The sequence below is a fragment of the Fulmarus glacialis genome, unplaced genomic scaffold, assembly GCF_000690835.1.
Source record: "Fulmarus glacialis isolate BGI_N327 unplaced genomic scaffold, ASM69083v1 scaffold5262, whole genome shotgun sequence".
In the NCBI taxonomy this organism is placed as follows: Eukaryota; Metazoa; Chordata; class Aves; order Procellariiformes; family Procellariidae; genus Fulmarus; species Fulmarus glacialis.
The window spans coordinates 1-19,525 of NW_009195819.1; the positions used below are offsets into that span (position 1 = coordinate 1).

At 35.6% G+C, this 19,525-nt stretch overlaps 1 protein-coding gene across 1 annotated transcript; it reads left to right on the top strand.

The window, feature by feature from the left end:
- Positions 1 to 3,108: 3,108 nt before the first annotated feature.
- Positions 3,109 to 18,092, top strand: PVRL3 (poliovirus receptor-related 3). Its single transcript, XM_009588213.1, has 4 exons — positions 3,109 to 3,541; positions 5,421 to 5,538; positions 8,371 to 8,522; positions 17,191 to 18,092. Exons 1-4 carry the CDS (start codon positions 3,217 to 3,219, stop codon positions 17,781 to 17,783), a joined length of 1,188 nt encoding a protein of 395 aa, XP_009586508.1. The 5' UTR covers positions 3,109 to 3,216; the 3' UTR covers positions 17,784 to 18,092.
- Positions 18,093 to 19,525: the final 1,433 nt, after the last annotated feature.

Consider the following 19,525-nt stretch of genomic DNA (forward strand, 5'->3'; position numbering starts at 1 on the left):
CCCACCCTCCTTCATGTGTCCCCCACCCTGACCACCACTGTGAGCAATGGAATTCTGTAGGGCACACTTCAGTATGATTCATGAATGGTCCTGGGACAAAAGAGGACTGCTACCAGAGTCTGTATATAGAAGTTACACTTTCAAAAAAAAAAAAAAAAAAAAAGCCAGCCAAAACCCCACAAAAAACCCCTCCAAACCGCGGACTTTCGGTAGTCTTTTTTCCAAGCTGAAAACCAGTAAAACTGTTTCCTGTTGTGAGAGGTGAGATGCCAATGGCCCTTTGCAATTAGGGATTCATTCACAAGATATTTATCTTAATCCATGAGTGAAACAGCTAGAAAGGCTGTAGAATGAGTAGCTGGGTTTCTGCTGTTTTTGCTTCAGCTGCTGGGACAAAGTAATCCTGAAGGATAGATTATAGAAATAAGTATCATAACAGCAGTTGCTTTCCACTTTTTAGTATGTAGCTGTTTGGTTATCTTGTAGTTGGTGTGTAGCCGAGAATCATGATTTATGGGAAGATGTGACAGTAGAAGCCTAACCATTTGTGAAGTATAAAAAAACTAAAGCACCAAAACACATTGAACTGGGAATAAGTATATTTTATGAAGTTGAGTAGTTTTGAGTAGTTCAATTTTGTGTCTTTCTGACAAGTGTAAAACCAAGAATTACACAATGAACTGAAACTGGCCAATCTCACAAATTTCAGATATCACAGGAGAAAGCAAAGTATACTTTTTTCCTAATAATGATAATCTTAGGAGAAACTAGGCTTTTTAAACCAGTCTATATCCTGTTCTCTGGCTACTGTCACTTAATACTTGAAGTTTTTTTTTTTTTCCTAAAAGCACAGTAAGTGAAGCAGCATACTGAGTAGTCTGCTTTGGGTCTGGAGATCTCTGCTAGCTTAGTTAAGATTTCTTGTTGACCTATGTATCCCGTTACAAAGGGGTAGAGGAAAAATTCTGGAGTTGTGTACTCATTTATTTTTGAGGAAAATTCAAAGGAATAGAATATATGAAACTTTATTTCCAGGTTAAATGATTTGGGGCTATAAGTTCTGGCATGAAAAGCTAATGATAGCTGCTAATTTAATTGATTTCTCTGTGATGGTGATCTTAGGTGGGGAGGATACAGCAAAAATTAGTATCTTTATGCTTGTAAGACACTAAATGTAAGTTTGGGTGTTTACTTCTGCATTTCAGTAATACTACAGAAGCTATTCAAAAGGTTATTACTAGTGATTTGGCAGGAACAAGGTGGTAATGTTTATGTTGAATCAGGGAAACCAAATTGTGGGTCAAATAACAAAGGTATACAATGTCAAGTTCTCCATGCTAGGTTTTAAAGGATTTTTTTCAGATGATAGAAGGCTTCATATGTACATCAGTTCAAATATCCAAGCTTATTGCAGAAAGCTCCAGTTGTTGCTAGTGTTAGAGAGCAGGGAATCAAATTTTGAAAGAACCTCTGTTGGAGGTGCTTCAGATCTAGAAGAGTGAATATAGGACTTAGCTGAAAAACCCTGCTGTTGGTTTATTTACAGTAGGGTCACTAATAAATTGCAGAGGGTAGGCATTCAGAGAAACAAAGTAGAAAATAATCCGCTCTAAATATCTGCCCAAACAAACAACCTTTAATCTGGTAATGAGATATATTCTTTAAGCACTTTATATACTTTAAGCATAGAACAGAAAACACATATTTTTATAAGGTTATCCATTTAGTACTTGCCTTTCCTTTTAGTCTAGTTGAACAAATAATAAACCACCTTCTTCAGACACTGAGCAGTGTTACACTGAGCAGAAAAAAAAAATCAAAAACTGATCTGGCAGTGAATTCACTCAAACTGAAAATACTTGTTACCGATTTACCTCTTGAAAGTATAGATAGCTGGAAAGTATAGATACCTTGCCAGGTATTGTGAACTCTGCTCTATTTCATTTTAAGGTATGTGGGTCAGCTTCAGCTTCTTGGAAAGAAATTCTGTGAACTAAACTTTTTCTTATAGGATACTGAAAGGCACAGAAGTTTCAAGAGTTGTCTCTGCTTTGTGATTAGTTAGGGCTGGTCCACTGAGGTGGATTCTAAAGCATTATGGTATGTAGTGATGACTTCACTTCAGAGGACTCTGATAGCCTCATTAGATCAAAAGACAAGGATTATATAATAGGCTAGTATGCTACTGGGAAACATGAATCTTCCAGTATCGATGATAGAAATGGGCCATCCTAGAAAGCAAAACCTTGGTTTGTATCTGAAACACCAGATGGTATTTCTGACTTGGGCTGCAACTGGTGGATGGCTTGTAGAGGGCTGAAACAGGCTTCTTGAGTAAGAAGGAATTTTTTTTTTTTTAAAAGCTTTTCAGTCTATGGTCCTCAACAGTAGACTTGTACATCAGGAACTCAAGTTCCTTTTAGAAGGAAGTGTGTTCTCTAAGCCTCTAAAATTCTGAGGTGAGTGGTGGGTTTACAAGGAGGTCAGATCCTTCCACTTGCGGATTTCTTGAGTCTCAGACATAGTATTGAGTTCAAATTTTTTACTTCTATAAGTGATGGCCATCTATATATAGACAGAATTTTATTTCTATCTAGAAACAATTTATTTGTATATCAAAAACATATACGAGATACATATAAAAAATTATGTATATTAGCTATATTTGTGTGTACATATTAGATTTTATATATAATGTATGTGTATAATAAAAACAGGTTTTTAGAGATTAACTATCCTTTTCAGCATGGAATCAATTGGTATTGTACTGATCAACAGAAGCTTAAACTCTTAATGTTGAGTGTTAAAACACTGAATTAAGTAGCTTTGAAGTGACACAAACTGACTGTATAGATTATTACTTTAAGTATAACATTTGAAAGTGCAGCAGAATCCAAGCCTTTTTTAAAAATCGCAGTATAGTTTCAACCTAGTATCTTAAGCTGTTTGTTGTCAGACACTGCAGTTGGAGCACTGTAGTTGGAGTTTTGAACCTAACCGCTTTGGAATTCTCTTTCAATGCATTAAATGTAGTGAATAAGCAACATTCACCTTTGTCCACTCATTAAAGTTTAACAGTATCAGCAGGCCAAAGCTTTGTAGAGCTATCATCTGTGATATATGACATGATCTTATTTCTAGGACATCTGATTAGCATGGGCTTTTGCAAATGGATTATATCTTCTCTAACTCTTTTACATAGCAACAGTTTCAAAGATGTGGAGTCTCTCTTGTTTAAATTTACTTTTTTCCTCCTCCCTAGTTGAACCTGTTGTGAGCTTAACAAAAGGACCAAACCCTCTAATAGATGGTGCAAATCGGACAATAGCAGCCACTTGTACAGCAGCCACTGGAAAACCTGCTGCAGAGATTGACTGGGAAGGAGGTCTTGGTGAAATGGAATCCAGCTCTACTTTGTTTCCAAATGAAACTGTGACAGTTGTAAGTCAGTATATGATTGTCCCTAGACGTATAACTTGTATTGTGAGGCACCCTGCCTTGGAAAAGGAGATAAGATACCCTCATGTGTTGGACATACAGTGTAAGTATTCTGTAAGGTAGTTACTACTTGGTATATATCTTATAACCACCTTCTTTATCAGTGTACACCTTCCACAGGAAGGAGATGAGCACTTACTGCTTCAGGAAAAAAAGGGGAAATTAAAACTGTGTAGAAAAGCATGTGATAAGAGGTAGGTCAGGCAGGAGTAGAAACCTAGGGTCTCTGTATTAAAAAAAATCTAGTCACAAAGCTACAATACCATTATGTTTCTACCATTTGTTTTGGATATTGGCTCATGGGTAAACATTATTATTTGTGTTTATATTTAACATTGAAAAGATTACAGACAAAATAACAAACTCAGTTCATCTGTAAACTGTTTATAGTGCCTTATAATTTCAGCAGTATTAAAAAAGAATTCTAATGAAGATTCATGTTTGAGATGACAAGTTGAAAGTAGGTCTTATGAGGGTCAGTAAGTTATTTTCAAATTACTCACTAATTTGCATAAATTTGCATTACCACTCTAATTTGCATAAAGAAACAAGAACATAATACATACATTCCTAACATTTGTTATTCAGCTTCAGGTTGCTCATGTAATTCAAACCTGTAGCAGGCTTGTTTAACAAATTTGTGGCTTTAAAACTCATGAATACAAAGTGAGATGGCTTACAATGCTGCTTAGCTAAAACCAGTTAAGAAAAATAAGCTGTAGGCATGTGATCCATTTTTTTGTTAGACAATGCATACGTGATGAACTATTTTCAAGTTCTTCTTTTGGTATCCTGTCTCAGCTGTGTGCTGCTTTAAAGTTCCTAAATCATAGAAATCTGTCAATTCAATTAGAAGAAGTGTAGTGGCCGAAAAATGTAAACTTTGCTATTTTGGTTTGACTAGAATCTCTTGTGGGTTTTTTTTTGTCCTGTTTGGTAGAGAGTCACTTATTTGGGCATAAAATAGTGATTAGTACTGGTTTATTTTGTCAATGTTGAAATGAAGTTTCAGATTAAAGTGCCATTGATACAGAAATGGAAGTAAAGATGATTTGTTCCCATTATTGGCTCAAACAATGAATAAGAGAATGAAGTTCCGTATTTAAAATGAAATGAGGGGGCAAGTTGGTCTTAAACTTGCTTTTATCTGAAATTAGTGCTAAGGCATGTTTCAGAACTTCTGACAAAATTGTATAGTAAAGCAACACAGCAGAAAGTGAGAAGCAGAGATTTTATGTCTGTGTTCTCTAGTTTTCCTTCAGTCTTCCCTTACGCTTACAGCTTTTGCAGTGACTCCTCCATCTCTGCTGTAGGAGCTTATACCAAATCATACTGGTTCTTCTGTTCCCTGGGTTCTGAATATGTCAGCTAGGTGTCTCTGGCTTATCTGAAGTAGCCTCCTAGCTTTTTAGAGCCATAACAACATAATTCTACATTATGATGCCAGTGGGTAACTGTTAACCTTTTTAACTAGCATCTGTGAACTTCTTGATTTCCTAATTACCTGGCTTCTCAAAATGCTCTTTCTGATCCTTCGCAGTATCTTGTTAGTGAGAAGTAGCTCTAAATTACCATTACTCGCTTCCAAAAAAACATTAAACTGATTCTTTTCTTCTGAAGTCCTTTCACTTCACTAAAGTGCTGTATGTTTGCTGAAAACACACAGTGGGACAGTTGCACTGATTAAAACAGCTTACTGTTCCTGATCTAATCCACTGCTGCATATTATGCTGTAGCTTGGAACTGTATTGGTGTTCTCTGTGTATTTTGTTGTTGTTGGTTTTTAAATTAAAAAACAAACAAACAAAAAACCCCAAACACAACCAAAAAGCACCTTTGGCTCCACTGAGCTGACCTTTACACACAGTTAGTGTTTAAAGAAAATATTGTGATTGTTGATAGGTTAAATCTTTTTTTGTCAGATGCCCCAGAAGTTTCAGTAACTGGCTATGATGGAAACTGGTTCATTGGAAGAGAGAACGTTCAGCTCAGATGTAATGCTGATGCAAATCCATTACCTATGGAATTTATGTGGACCAGGTAACTATTTGTAAAAAGGGGCTTGCCACATGATTAAAGTGGTATAATCTCTTAGCTTACAGTAAACACCTGTTTTGAAAATTATCCAGCCTTTTAAAAGGAGGATACAAGATGTGTGAATGTATGAATATGGGTGAGTGGATATCTTGTAAATTTACAGGCCTGAACAGTTTGTCATTACTCTCAGGATAAAATCTTTTGTAGTTACTTATTAAAGTAGACTAAACTGTGCACGTTGCAGTATATAGAGCAAAGCCCAATAAATCTAGTAGGGATCCAACTATTATTTCGTTAGTTCTGTTTTATTATTACTTAAAGTAGATTGTAAACACTTGAACAGACTTTTCAGTATCTGCATTTTAAAATCTGGAAATTACAGCTGAGATGACAAATACTGCTTACTGAATTATAGAACTTGTCATATTTTTCAAAAGTGCTCAAGTAGTTGCCAAGACAGATAAATGTGCTGTTTTGCATAGTGATGGAAACTAGGTCTTGAACATTTGTCTCTAGTGAAAAATAAAAAATAAAAATTTCTTACATAACAGCCGCATTTCATGGATGTATGGATTCGATGGGCCCTACTCTGAAATTTACTGCTTTGCTTTTGCAGCCATGGATGTACTTTGGGCAAGAGACAGAGGAAGACAAAAGCAAGCATAGATCCAAAATCTGTCCTGTGAAGACAAAAAAAATTAAATAAACCCAGCTATTTTAAATTTACTTGTTGCTTGTAGAAACAAAGGAAATAACTTTCCTAAGGACAGTGTAAATTTATATGTAGCTATGTTACAGTGCTTCTGTTGGTAAAATCACAGGAGTATTTACTGATGTGAAGCTGTAATCCATTTCTCTACCTTCTCAATGGTAGATATAATTTAGCATATAGGAACAGTAGTCATAATGTGGTTTGAAAATGTTGTATTGATAGTTCGGAATTGCTTGATGGCAGTTTCACAGGTAAATAGAACATTGCTATAACTGTCTCAATCCTTAAAGCAGCCGTTGAAATCTTAAGTCAGTATTGCAGCTAACTCTAGTCAGAATGGCATGGCTACACTAAAGTAGGTTTAGTAAAATGTATGCCTTAGTAAAATGTATGCTTTACCTACGTGCTATAGTAGGCTGCCATCCCAGGCTTAACTCAAATTCCGTGTGATGAGAGATTTCAACACACAAAAATTCTTATGTTTAAAAAAGCATGCCAGGCTCTCAACAGCAGTACCGCTTGTTTCTTTAGATGAACTGGGTTCTCAGTTGTCTGATTTGATTTTGAGATGTGTGTAAGAACTAATCAATACAGCCACTGTTTCCAATTCCAGAAGAAATATATACAACCCTTTAAAGCACTTCAACCTTTAGAGGTCACTTTTAAACTTCCTGAGGTTAAAACTGAAACAACTTTTACAAGAAAAGCTTGATTTTTCTGGAATAAAACTAGTGTACCTTTTCGTTTGAGCAACAACAAAACCCATCCAAGAAGCTGTAATACTGGTGAATGAGGAACTTCGGGGGGGAGGGAAATTCTATGCAAAAGAAGAATAGATTGAGTGTTTAAGGAAGTGGAAACTAGCTGTATTGAAATTGTCTGCTATCTTACTGGTTTCAAATTATAATAGCTTCTGGAACTACCACACCAAAAAATCTTTATCCCTTGAAAGCAAAGGTGACATTGCATTTGCTAAGATAGTAATATTTTCATGGTCAATAATATTTTAAAATGTTGCACCTGTGAGGACTGTATTAGAATAGAGCTTTCAAACCAATTGACTATTTTATAATGGTTTTTGAAATACTTCTGGTACTATGAATTATGAAGTACATGCTTAATTACTTTAATCAACTTTGTATGGCTGAAGCAATTCTGGGCAATAATCACTGTCAGCAAAGCAATGGGAATGTTGTCTTGAACCTACATTTATTGGAGATCACGTTTACTGTTAACTGTGGGGTTTTTTTCTGTTTGAGTACCTATTTTAAAGTGTCAGGGGTGGCTTTTTTGTTCGATACTACTTATAAAATCATACTTGTTAAATGCTTCCAAGATAGGGAGACCTGGTGATCATGTTTGTATATTGACTTAGTCCTGCTTAGCTGTTAATAGATAAAAGCAAAATGGGATGCAATGGCATGAAATTACACAGGTGTTTAATGGGCAGTTGGCAGCTCTGTTAAGAGTTCCAGTGCCTTTGCCTTTTCCCCTTTCTCTGTTGTGCTTACACAGTTGTTACTGCAAACACATGCAGAATGCTACAGGGAAATGATAGATTTGGAAAAGGCAGTTGGTTAGAAATAATTTCTTTAACCAGTTATTTCCCCAAATGTATCACCAACCACCAAATTGAGTTTCAGTGATCGGGGATGAGAAAAGGCAGGTTGAGAGGGAAGAAACTTCTTGAACTCTTGCTCAGAAATCCTATTCAAAATGTCCTATAAGTTAAGTGTGTATTGACAAAAATATTTATTGTGATAGCTCAACTGGATGGAAAAGAACAGGCAGATAATCCTGACAGCAGTATAAGTGCATCTTAATTTGACTGTTAGTTTTTAGAGTTAGATTGTTCCTCTGAGTTCTTTTGAGATAATATTTTCTTAGTTGTAGTAGTTTTCTTAGTTTGTAGACAGCTCGCTAGTGCCAGCAGACTTGACATTTAAAGGACTTGGCACAGAAATTAAAATACTAAATGTTCAGGTGGACACTGAGAATATCAATTGAGAATGTCAGAGCATAGTGAAAAGTTCACTTTCTAGACTATTATTTTAAACTAGTTATATTTAGACTTCAGTCTTAAAGATTCACAGTTGAAATATAACTTAACTGTTTTGTTTTAGGTTGGATGGACAATGGCCTGAAGGATTGCTGTCTGTCAACAATACTCTACAGTTCAGCAGCCCATTGACTTACAACTACACTGGGACTTACATCTGTAAGGTGACTAACTCCCTTGGTCAGAGAAGTGATCAGAAGACTATCTACATATTAGGTAAGTTTTACTTCTCAGCAAAAACAGTATGTTAACTCGGAATTTTTTTTGGTCAATGATTGAAATAGCAAACTGAAGAGCCAGTTGATGCATAAAATATTTATGCCCCTTAATTGTGGGAAAAGCTATTGAAAATATGGATTGTGAGAGCTACAGTAGAACTTGGGATTAAACTGACTTCTCAATAACAGCAACATACAGTGGAAATTCTTAAGTTTGAGGTAATTCCCATAGTGCTTCTGAGTTTATTACTTTCTCCTGTTAGGTGAACTTTGTTTTTTTCCAGTGTTAACCTGCATTTTGGCAAGACATATTGACTGCAATAAACAGTACCTTGTCTGTAATGGATTGAAAAAACAGATGTTAGTGGGAGGGGAACAACTACATTTGGAAAAGTCAAAGATGCTCTGCTTTAAGGAAATTAGGATTATGTTCTGAATGTGTGTTGTACTCCAGTTACTCGTTGTCTCCTTTTCTTGGGATGCAGATATCCAGTAATCATAAAGTTAAGTATCTCCTGCAGAACACCTGCTGATCTACTTAGTATAATACAGCAAATTTTTGTGTCTGTTTAGCACCATTGCTGTTGGAAAACATCCTCGTATCTATTAACGCAATGTAAGTGATGTTTTACTATGACACCCTCTTTGTGAAAGAGCAGCATGACTTAGGGTATATGTGAATAGTGCTGTACAAGTGTGAAAAAGCTCTCCAGATTTCCATAATGGATTAGCTAAATTAGCTAATACCTAGCTTGATCAATAAGTGCTAATATATTACCATTTTTTTTAAGGAAAATAATACAGACATGAAAATTAAAACTTCATTCTGTTGTATGGTGTTGCTGCTCTTCAGAAAGTTTTGATATTAGTTATTCCACAATGTGAATTAAGTGTCAGAGTGCATGTTCGCCAGTTACAGGATACGAACATAGATGACTTCTTCATAAGAACTTAAAACTAATTATGAACACTTAAGGGTTGAGATGAGAATGAAAACTTAAGACTAAAACTGAAGGTACAGGATGTTTGAAGCCACATCTGTCACAATTCATATTTGATATCTGCATCTTTAGAACAAAGGATGGTGTTTTAGTCAGACTGACGTAACTACAGTGCAGGCCATTGTGGAAAACTAGTAAGTTCTAATTAACTGACTAGTTAATGAGCTAGTTAACTGGAAACTTCTAAATAGTTTGAGACAGTGGAATTATTTGTAAACAACTTAACAGTCTTTTAATAGCTAGAATTTTATGTAATTTAAGTGCTGCAAATTAATATGAAAGTCACTTCTGTGAGAAGTTACTTTTTGATGCTTGGTTCTAATGCTTCCTTATGGAGAAGAACTCATGGCTGTGTAACAGTCTCAAAATAATTATGAAGACTGTCACATTATAAGAAGTATTAAGTCAAAAAAATTAGAGTATCATCATTAAATAGGATGAAATATTCTCCTGGAATGTAGCATTCAAATACAGTTACTCAGAAAATAACAATATGGTTTATAGCTCTGTTCACAGGCCTTTTCTAACTGTAAGGAGGGGGAGGTTTTTTCAAGTCCACCACTTTTCAAGTTGTCAGTTCTATAAATATGATCTGCTGTAAGTAGAACTCATGCTTTTTACCATGACTGTCATACATGAAAATATAAGGCTATCATTCAAATTATGTTTGCGACTAACAGACTAAAATGGGCTAACTCTGAAATCTCAAATGATGTTTCCTAAAATGAATCAAGTTTTTGAAAAAGCATAATAGAAGTACGTGCTAGTTGAGCTGTGGTGATGGCTTATGTTCTAGCCTGTGGCAAATGCAACATAACTTAAACTAGCTTACTGCAGAGATAATTAAGCTGCAGTAGTTGGTCTTTGGTGTGGACTGATGGATACTGTTCACACGTGTGCTGCTTTTCAGCTTTGTTCAGCAACTTTGTTTTGCTGCAGTAACTTTATTGCAAATAGCAAAACTTAGCTGTTTTTAGGGAATGCCGAGGAGATCATAGAGGGTCATGGTTCTACAAGTTACGTGTGCCAGTAAAAACAAATACTTTAGTTCAGATTAAATTAATTTCAGGTTTTAAAAACTTCATGTTAATCTTGGAGTGTGTAGCGTGACCAACATCTAAGAAAATACAGGTGATTTTTAGGCAACTTAGGCACCAAATTTATTTTCGTGCCACATCACTACAACTGATGTTCAGGCAAGTCATACACATCAGTTTAACGCTGAGACAAGCATCCAGCACTCTGCTCTAGATACTTTAGAAGAGACTGTACCAAACTGATTAAAAGCACTGTGTATTAACTTCTAGTGTATAGGAGACTTGATTAAAATGAGAGAGGTGAGGCAATCATAAAGTATTGCACCTGTATTGTTTTCAGAAATTAATATTAAGCACACTTTATTGTAACTCTAAGAATAACGTTTCAGTGTTGTTCAGGCTCTTTTAATAACTGAAATGCCCTTAAAATGATGCAGGATGGGTAAGTGACTATGAAATAGCAAAAAAGTCCATTTAAATAATAATCATTCAGGTTACTCTAAAGAGGGAACAGAGAGACTGATGTCGGGAGTACAGAAAATAAGACTGAAGTAGTAAACTTGAAATCAAACTGCTTACCACCTTAATATTTGACTTAACTGAGCAGATACTATCTAGTAATGGTGAACATGGCACTGCTGTAATGTAGAACAATCATTTAATTAGCTTATTTTTCGATCTTGGCTGTCTTCCACTGTATAATACTTGGCAAAAACAAAGTGAAACTTTGAAGCTAGCAGACAAAGCTGTATGATCACACCATCTTTCAAATTTTAATTATGAAGCTGTCAAAAAGGATTCATGATGTTAATGTTTCTGAACAGTCATGATGCTGGTAGTTGTAAAGCTTTTTAACTGCTAGAAAAAAATAACTATTAAGCTGAAATGTGTTGTAAGATTGGAACATAAGCTGAGCAAAAAATGCTTTTGGTCCTAATATGCATTGTTAAAAAATAAAGCTGTATTTTTAATAAATTTTGTTGTGCTCCTAACCTTTATGTTAATGCTCTTGAAGTGGAATAGGGAAATTTATAAGAGTAGTAGTTGACAAGGGACTAAATGATAGGTTCAGTAGCCTTTAGTTACAGGATATGATACATCTTTATATGGGTAGGGAAATACTAAAATGGTGTTTGAAGCTAGAGACTTTTTTAATACTGGTTTTAAGGCACAGATATCTTCACTATTTCTTACTTGTTCAGTGATGTAAAGTTAAACTTGGTTTGTATAGTTGTCCAGCAAAAGCAAGTCATGCTCCTCATGGAGTTCAGAGGTGATCAAGTGTTGTTGAAGTTCCTGAGTTAGTCCTATGGCAACAGGTTTTCCAAAGCAATCTGTCAGCTTCATATGTAAAGCACTTCTTGTAATACAGATTTACTCGGTTTTTTTACACAAGGAATTGAACTTTATTTTCTTGGCTCTTGCCTTCATACTGTTTACTGAGGTTTCCCTTTTCTCCATTTGCAAGAGAGGTGACCTGTGAGACTCACATTCAGATAAGAACTTATTTGCTTCCTCTCATCCTTTCAAGTGACTGCCTTTGGAAGAGACTACTCTTTGTTAAAAGTAAAGCCAGCTTTTGATAGCCAGCAATCCTAGCAACTTTAGGAAGATGTGACTTGTAAGTACAGAGTCACCTTCTTGTAGTGTGGATGTTGTCAGGGTTAACATAGAGGCCGATCATCGTTTTTGCTTTTGTTTCTTCATATATAGACGTCTTTTCTGAAAGAGCATTGTCAATACAGACACTCTTGTATTTTCTGAAGTCTGTATTAAAAGCGATATTGATAAACTGCTTTTTTCTGCTATATAGAAAAGGGGGTCCCAGGATATCCTAACTGTTAACTTGCATGCCTCCTGGTATAGCAGGCTTTGAACTTTCAACGTTGTTCCTGAATATTCCTTGCAAGCTTGAGATTATGTTAATGATAACAGTTTTTCTCTTGTGTCCCAAAGAAATGCCACAATGTTCTACGTGGTGTGTGGAAATCCCAGCTAGAAACTGCAAAAGTGCACTGAACTTTGAAAATGGGTGGTTGGCTCTGATAAAAAGCGTCAGTTGCTTCAGGCTGATCTCATTCTTCATATCTATCATGCTGCCAAAATGGGAGGGAACAAACTGAAAATAATCCTAAGGAAAATGTTTACCTCCAGTGTGGAGCCTGTGTACACAAGACACTTTGTGGGGAGAGGGTTACACAGTGTCCTTACCCACTACTTAACTTTAGAGTGGGAATGATTGGAGAAACAATGATAAACTTCAAAATCACTTAATCTCAGACATTCAGAAAGCCTTCTTTCATGGAAAGGCTACTTTCCCTGCTGTTATAAGGGAGTTGCAACATAAGCTTTTCAGCAGTTGAAAGAAAAGGCTGTTTTTATAATGCCCAGCTACATAAAGTTATGAAGTAGCTTAATTTTTAGGTATTTAGCATCTAAGGGAAATTTAGCAATAACAGCAGGTTAAGAAGCAGAGGTAAATATGTCTCTGCAAACATATATGTAATACATATACAGGCAGACACTTCCCATTCTGTAAAATGAGAACTGCAAAGACAGAGATCTTGTAATTTGTGCAAAGCCAACTCACTTTTGGATTATAAGTAATTGATAGCAGGTCCTTGTCTTGCAGAAGACAAAGATGGGAATGTGGGAGTCAAAGTGTGGGTCTTGAATCATGTGGGGTTTGTGTTTTGTTTTTTTAAGTGGTGAGAATTAGACTTTATCATGTTTTTTGAAACTAGATCGACTTGTCTGTATTAATACACAAGAAGTAACCAAGGTACCTTCCCTTCCAAAACTTTGTTTCTGTAATGCTTAAGTGACAAATTTTAGCCGAAGGAGATGTGTGCCAGTATTGAATTTTCTTCCTTATTATACAGCTGGTCACCTTACCCCTAAAATACTTAATAATGGGCTAAATCCAAAATTATTTGTAGTTTAAAAATACTGTGTTCTCTAGCTGATTTTTACAATGAAGTGCTTGTTGATACCAAGACAGGATTTAACCTAAGATTTTGAAGCTAATGGTCTGGTTCTAAGGATGATCCATCCATCTCTTTGCCTGTTCATCTTTCTGACACTTGGCTTCTTGTTTGCTTTGAATTCCCATGGAAGCAAAGATGGGTCCTGGACGTTCAAACAAGGATGTACTGCAGAGGGACTGAGGGAGGGAGATGTAGTGTTTGGGGACATGAGACATATCATGTAGTTGGATGTTTCTACTAAACTTGAAGGAACTCACCTGCCCAAGGTAAGTTGTTTGTATTGCGAGAGCTCGAAAACTGTATCAAGAATAGTCATTTAAGGGAAAAGTAAAAATATCAGACTGAAGCTGTTGAAAGTTGGTACCAACGTTCATGGGAAACATCTGGAAAATAGGTAATAGAGGGAAAACTAAGCATAGCGTACAAGGACCATGGTGCTTTGCTTGATAAGGTAGTAGAGCTTCCTTTGAAGTAAAGAGAAAATCTTGGTTTTCTTGGTAGAAAACTACCAAAGGTTTTGAAACAAACTAGAAAACTTGGCTTCTTTTTATGTATGGAAGGAGCTGATGGATTTACTCTTTCATACCAGAAAATAGGTTTTTGCTTTCTTCAGTTTTGTCTCCTATCCTATTTTAATGAGGGTGGTAGCTACGTAATAGTAGAAGAAATTTTTTGTGGGTCTTCACTTGTCCTCATTATTATTACAGGGTATATGTAATGAGGATTTGAACAGGGCCCAGAACATAGGAAGAGATGAAAACAGAAATCAAGATGTATTTAACCTAAAAGCAAAATTTTTCTGTTTCTGCTGCTTTCAGCTCCCTGGCCTGCATGGATGCTTTGATACGTTGTTGTGGTTTGTGCAACAACACAAGCCTACATCAGTGAAAGAGATAAGAGCTGTTAAACTTTGGGGCATAAGTAAAATGCTAAAGAAAATAATCGGTAGGAAATGGATGCTTTTGAATAAAGTGCCATTTGAAACAATTAACTTAAAATCAAAATGTGCTTAATGTTTTGTGGAAAGCATTAAGAACTCAGAAACAGGTATCAGTGATGATGTGAAATGTTATAATTAAACAGCTTGTTGGTATGAAAGAATATAGTCTTTCATACCAACAGATAAGAGTTGCATTTTCTTAATTTGGAGATAGCATTTGAGATGCGATTTGCAAGCAAAATGTTACGGAGTAGAGGTAAGGAACTCTGGCATTCATTTTCTATTTGGGAAACTTTCTTGGTGCAGGAAGTAAAAACATCAATCTAGTTTTACATTCAGCAAGCTCTGGCTGACATCAGAAGTTAACCTTACATGTCCTTAGTTGTAATTGGCCTTATAAACAAGGAGGGACAATTTTAATTTTGTCATTCTTCAACAATAAAAGGTACTGACTCAAATAGACAGTAGAAGTATTCATGGTTATATATTCTAGGAATACATATAAACACTGAATTGATACTATATTTGCAATGAATTTAAGATTAATATGTTAACTAGTGCTTGTAGATAATGCAACTGCACAACCTGACAACTGGAGGATGAAACAGCAGTTTTGAAGGAAAAGCTTTTCGTAAAACACTGGTATTACAATATATTATAATAGATAATAGAGTATAATTGCCACTATGTTTATTTCACATGTGTGATGGTTAAACTTGCCAGGATCCAAATGCTATATACTTGTGAATGTGTATTTTATATTGTGGATGTGGGGGATGAGACTTAAGACCTCAGGTCAGAGGTAAATAGATGAACAATTACAAAGTCAGTTAAAAAGTATGTATAGCCTGGAAGAAGATACTGCTGGTACTGTCTGAAATTGTATTTTAAGCTAACAAGTCTTGTGTCTAAAGCAAATACATTTTCAAGGAAGAGGGGTTTGAGTTTAACTTCTTGACCTATGAATTTGTGGGACATGGGAACCTTGGTAAACTTGGATTCCTTAATCTCTACTTCTTTGTTAAGTTATTAAACTCACTTTAAATCAGTTTTTACTAAAATCATAATCTGAGTTCCTCTTGTTCGTTTTGATAGTGCATCTTCCTTGTTCGGTTTCCTGTCTTCTGTCAAATTAATTTCATTTATGTATAGCTCCCTAACAAATCACCACTTTTACATAGTCAAATAATATAATTATGTGCTTTGAAAATCTGTGTAAACCTTTACTTACGTCAAGCTTAAAATGTTGCGTTCAGCAGTGAGGTGCAGTCTGAAGTATGATTTGTAGTGATCATGATAAATGTGGCAATTCTGTCTAGTGCAAGAGAATTGTATGGCTGTCTCTGAGTAGTAAGATTAAAAGTCATATTTATGAATCTTTAAAGTTATGATTTGTCAAATAACTGGAAGCTTGACAAATCTCCAGTTCTATCTATTTTACTTTTTGTGGTGGTAAATTTAGGGTGCCTCTGTAATAGTAGTAGTAGTTCCATGAATCTTGCTTATGGGCATTTAACTAAATAACATGACATAATGAGCTATTTGGCTGTCCATGTAATATTCTCTCTAAAAGATTCGAGCTATAATAACATGTTTAGTGTTTGTTGCTTTACTGATTTTAAAGTTACCTTGCATTGGGCAAGGCAAAAAGCCAGTTTTATTCAGTGCGGCACAGAAATGGAGACTGGAGTTGCATGTAACATTGCAATTAACTGGGGTAATTTCAGGAGGCTTTCTCAGTGTCATCAGCCCATCACTTGCAACCTTGTCTTCAATACAGATGCATGCATCTCCAGTAGACCTAAAGAACAAAGGAAAAAGCTGAGTGCTGGAGAATCTCAGTATCTGTCAATCTCTTGTTTACTTGCATAACCTGACATGCAATCAGTTGATATTTTATATCGAGGAAGGAATATGGAAATTTCTTTGTGCATGAGGGATCAAATTGCTTTTAGGAGGAACACATAGATATTATTTTACTTCAAATGTTCCAGTTTTTTTTTATTTTAAAATCCTGAAAGCTCCTTGCTCAACATGAGTGTTATTTTGAGATTAATACGTGCCGTTTTTAACCATGCTTCTTTCACTAATCCCAAGGTGAAGCTGAGTAAGTTGTATTAATGCAACAAATGTTTTTGGAGAGAATAGCTTAAAAATCAGTAGTTCATGTGCTGCTGACTGAGCACACAACTCATAGTTTTTCATTCTTATACTCGGTGCCCTGAACAATTTGTGAAGCAGGAATTTAATGTGGAATAATTAACTCTGTGGCATAATCAATTAATTTGGTCCAGTATTCCTAACTGCTGGTGGGAAAGAGAGGACTGCTTGGGTTTTTCCTAATAGACAGCATTCTTCCATGGAGGAGGTAAATTACAAACTATGAACAGTGAACATCCGAGCAGAAAAGCTGCATCTCCTTACTTTGAGGAGGGCAAGATGTCTACTTAAAGATTATTTGTATTTTTTCTCCCCATATTTCCTACCTGCTGCAGGATTCAAAACCACATGGAATGAAGCTAGTTCAAAGCCTGTGGAAAGTGTAAGACTTTTGTAGTGCCATAAACTTGAGAATGAAAAACTATTCTTGTAGAACATACCCATCAACTTTGCTTTCTTATAAACCCTTAACTGATTTTAGCTTGCATTGACATTCTGTGCCTTTTCTGTGTCTTGTCTACTTCTTTGCTCTTTCCATTAGATCCTCCTACTACTACCACTCGACTGCCCACGGTTCCCTGGCATCCTTCGACTGATGGCATCACAGGTTTAGCAACAGAACCTAAAATAATAAATTTCCCAACATCAACCTTGCCAGCAATGCAGGAAGACACTTGGGGTACTGTCATCGGTAGTGCGGTGGGTGGGGCTCTCTTCCTCATACTTGTCAGTGTTTTGGTCGGAATTATCTGCTATAGGAGAAGACGGACGTTCCGTGGTGACTACTTTGCTAAGAACTACATTCCACCGTCAGATATGCAAAAAGAGTCTCAAATAGATGTTCTTCAGTCAGATGATGTGGATTCTTATCCTGACAGTATAAAAAAAGAAATAAAGCATCCAATGAACAGCTTAATATCTAAAGATTATCTAGAAGACCCTGAAAAAACAGAGTGGAACAATATAGACAATATTAACAGGTACCAGGAACGTTATGAAAGACCAATGGATTACTATGAAGGTGGAACATTGGGAATGAAGTATATGGGTGGTGAATGTTATGATGACAATGAAGAAGACTTTGTTTCTCACATAGATGGCTCGGTAATATCTCGGAGGGAGTGGTATGTGTAGTAACCACTGAAAGCTAAATGTGTACCTATAGTTAATTTCATTGGCTGATCACTTTCAGATTGTTTATACTTACACAAGAGGAGGAATAAACTTTTTGAAACTGATTTTTTTTTTTGAAGGTTTTTATATTGTGACTTGACAAAAGGAAATACTGAATTTGGGGAAAATGTATTTGAGCTGCTTTTTTTTCCCCGATGCTGTACTACTGTTTAAGATTTGAGTTTTAATGCAGAGTACTTATATTGGTCTATGTCAGAGGTAAAAAAGGCTAAATTAAAGTTGCCATTCAAAATTGTTTAAGAATAAAAAGTGACTGTCTTGGCTCTCTGATTTAAAAAGAAGTTTACCTAAGGCAATGATCAAATATAATCTTTTGGGGCATTTACTTTGCAGATTAAGTGAATTACTCCAATCTAGATACCATCCATGGTAAACTTAATGCTTCTGTATAGCAAATACTTTACCAATTAAAATGAGTTACAGCAGAATCAAAGCTTTATTTTTAGGTTTTTCTGCACAAATGAATACCTCTTAACATTTTAATGAGCCTTCTTGTAACTATGTACTTAAAGTCATTGCACTGAAAGTAACTTATGAACAAGATTTTGAGGAGTAACTGTGTAAACAGGTCAAACAACTGTGTAAACAGGTTGAATGAGATGAAAAATTATTTTTTATAGTCATTGATTTCTAAAGCTTATGCTAGTGTGTATATATACATACAGTAAGATACTTTGTTAGGCCTGTAATTGGCAGGATGTCAAAACTCATTAATGAATACAAGGCTCTTTTTGCAAGTACACAGGGTACAATTTGAGAGACCTGTTTTTGAGGCTTTGTGGGAATCTTACCATTGAATTCGAAAGCTGGAGAATTGGACACAAGTAGGAAGAAACACTCTAGATTTCTAATCTGGAGGCTAATGCAAATTTTTTTTATTTTCCTGGGTGCCAAGAAACATTAAGCATGCTAAGAGGTGTCAAAGCATTTGCTAGAATTTTTATGACCAGAAGTTAAAACAGCGGTTTTACGCTGCTTCTGAATAAGTTACAATGCTTGCTTTGAAGAGGGTAACTAGAATTTCAGGTTATTAGTAGGGAAGTGGACACTTGCATTGCTACTTCATGTAGTGAAAACACACTCTCCGATGGTGCAACTACAGAATCTATGAAATGGGAGTTTAGATAAATTGTGCAGTCTCTGTACCGCAGTGGATTTGTTTTCCCTGCAAATAATCGATACTGATTTAACAAACGTGTTTATGTTCTTGTTCTTTGAAATGACATTGTATGTAGGACATCTCGTTTGACATCTGAAGTAGTTCTACTTTGTCTTGAGCAGGTTCACCAAACTAATTCTGCTGATTATGTAAGGAGGAATGAAATAACTTTAGATGAATTACAGAACAATGATAAATTCATAATTAGAATAGTAGATCCTTTTAAGTGCCATTTTTAAGTGTTTAGCTCAAGAAGATGAAGCTGATAAGGCTATTAGTATTTGAAACCTGAAAAGGGAAAAATCTCTGCTACCTTTTAAAGTGAAATAGGCTGCATATTTATGGCTGCTTCATGAGCATTCATGCTGGAATTTCTTTTATGTGCTCATGATCTTTGGTAGCTTACAGCGTTTAGAGCTTCACAAAAATAGTTGTATTGAGCATTGTAGGCAATACACTGTGATTGCATATGACTGCATGTCTTTAAAAAAGATTAAGACAACAGCTTATTTGAAATTCAAAT

Coding starts and splice junctions, on each gene's coding strand:
- PVRL3 (XM_009588213.1), top strand. CDS start 3,217: ATGTGGAGTCTCTCTTGTTTAAATTTACTTTTTTCCTCCTCCCTAGTT. Junction 5,539..8,370: donor ATGGAATTTATGTGGACCAG/GTAACTATTTGT, acceptor GTTTTGTTTTAG/GTTGGATGGACAATGGCCTG. Junction 8,523..17,190: donor GAAGACTATCTACATATTAG/GTAAGTTTTACT, acceptor TCTTTCCATTAG/ATCCTCCTACTACTACCACT.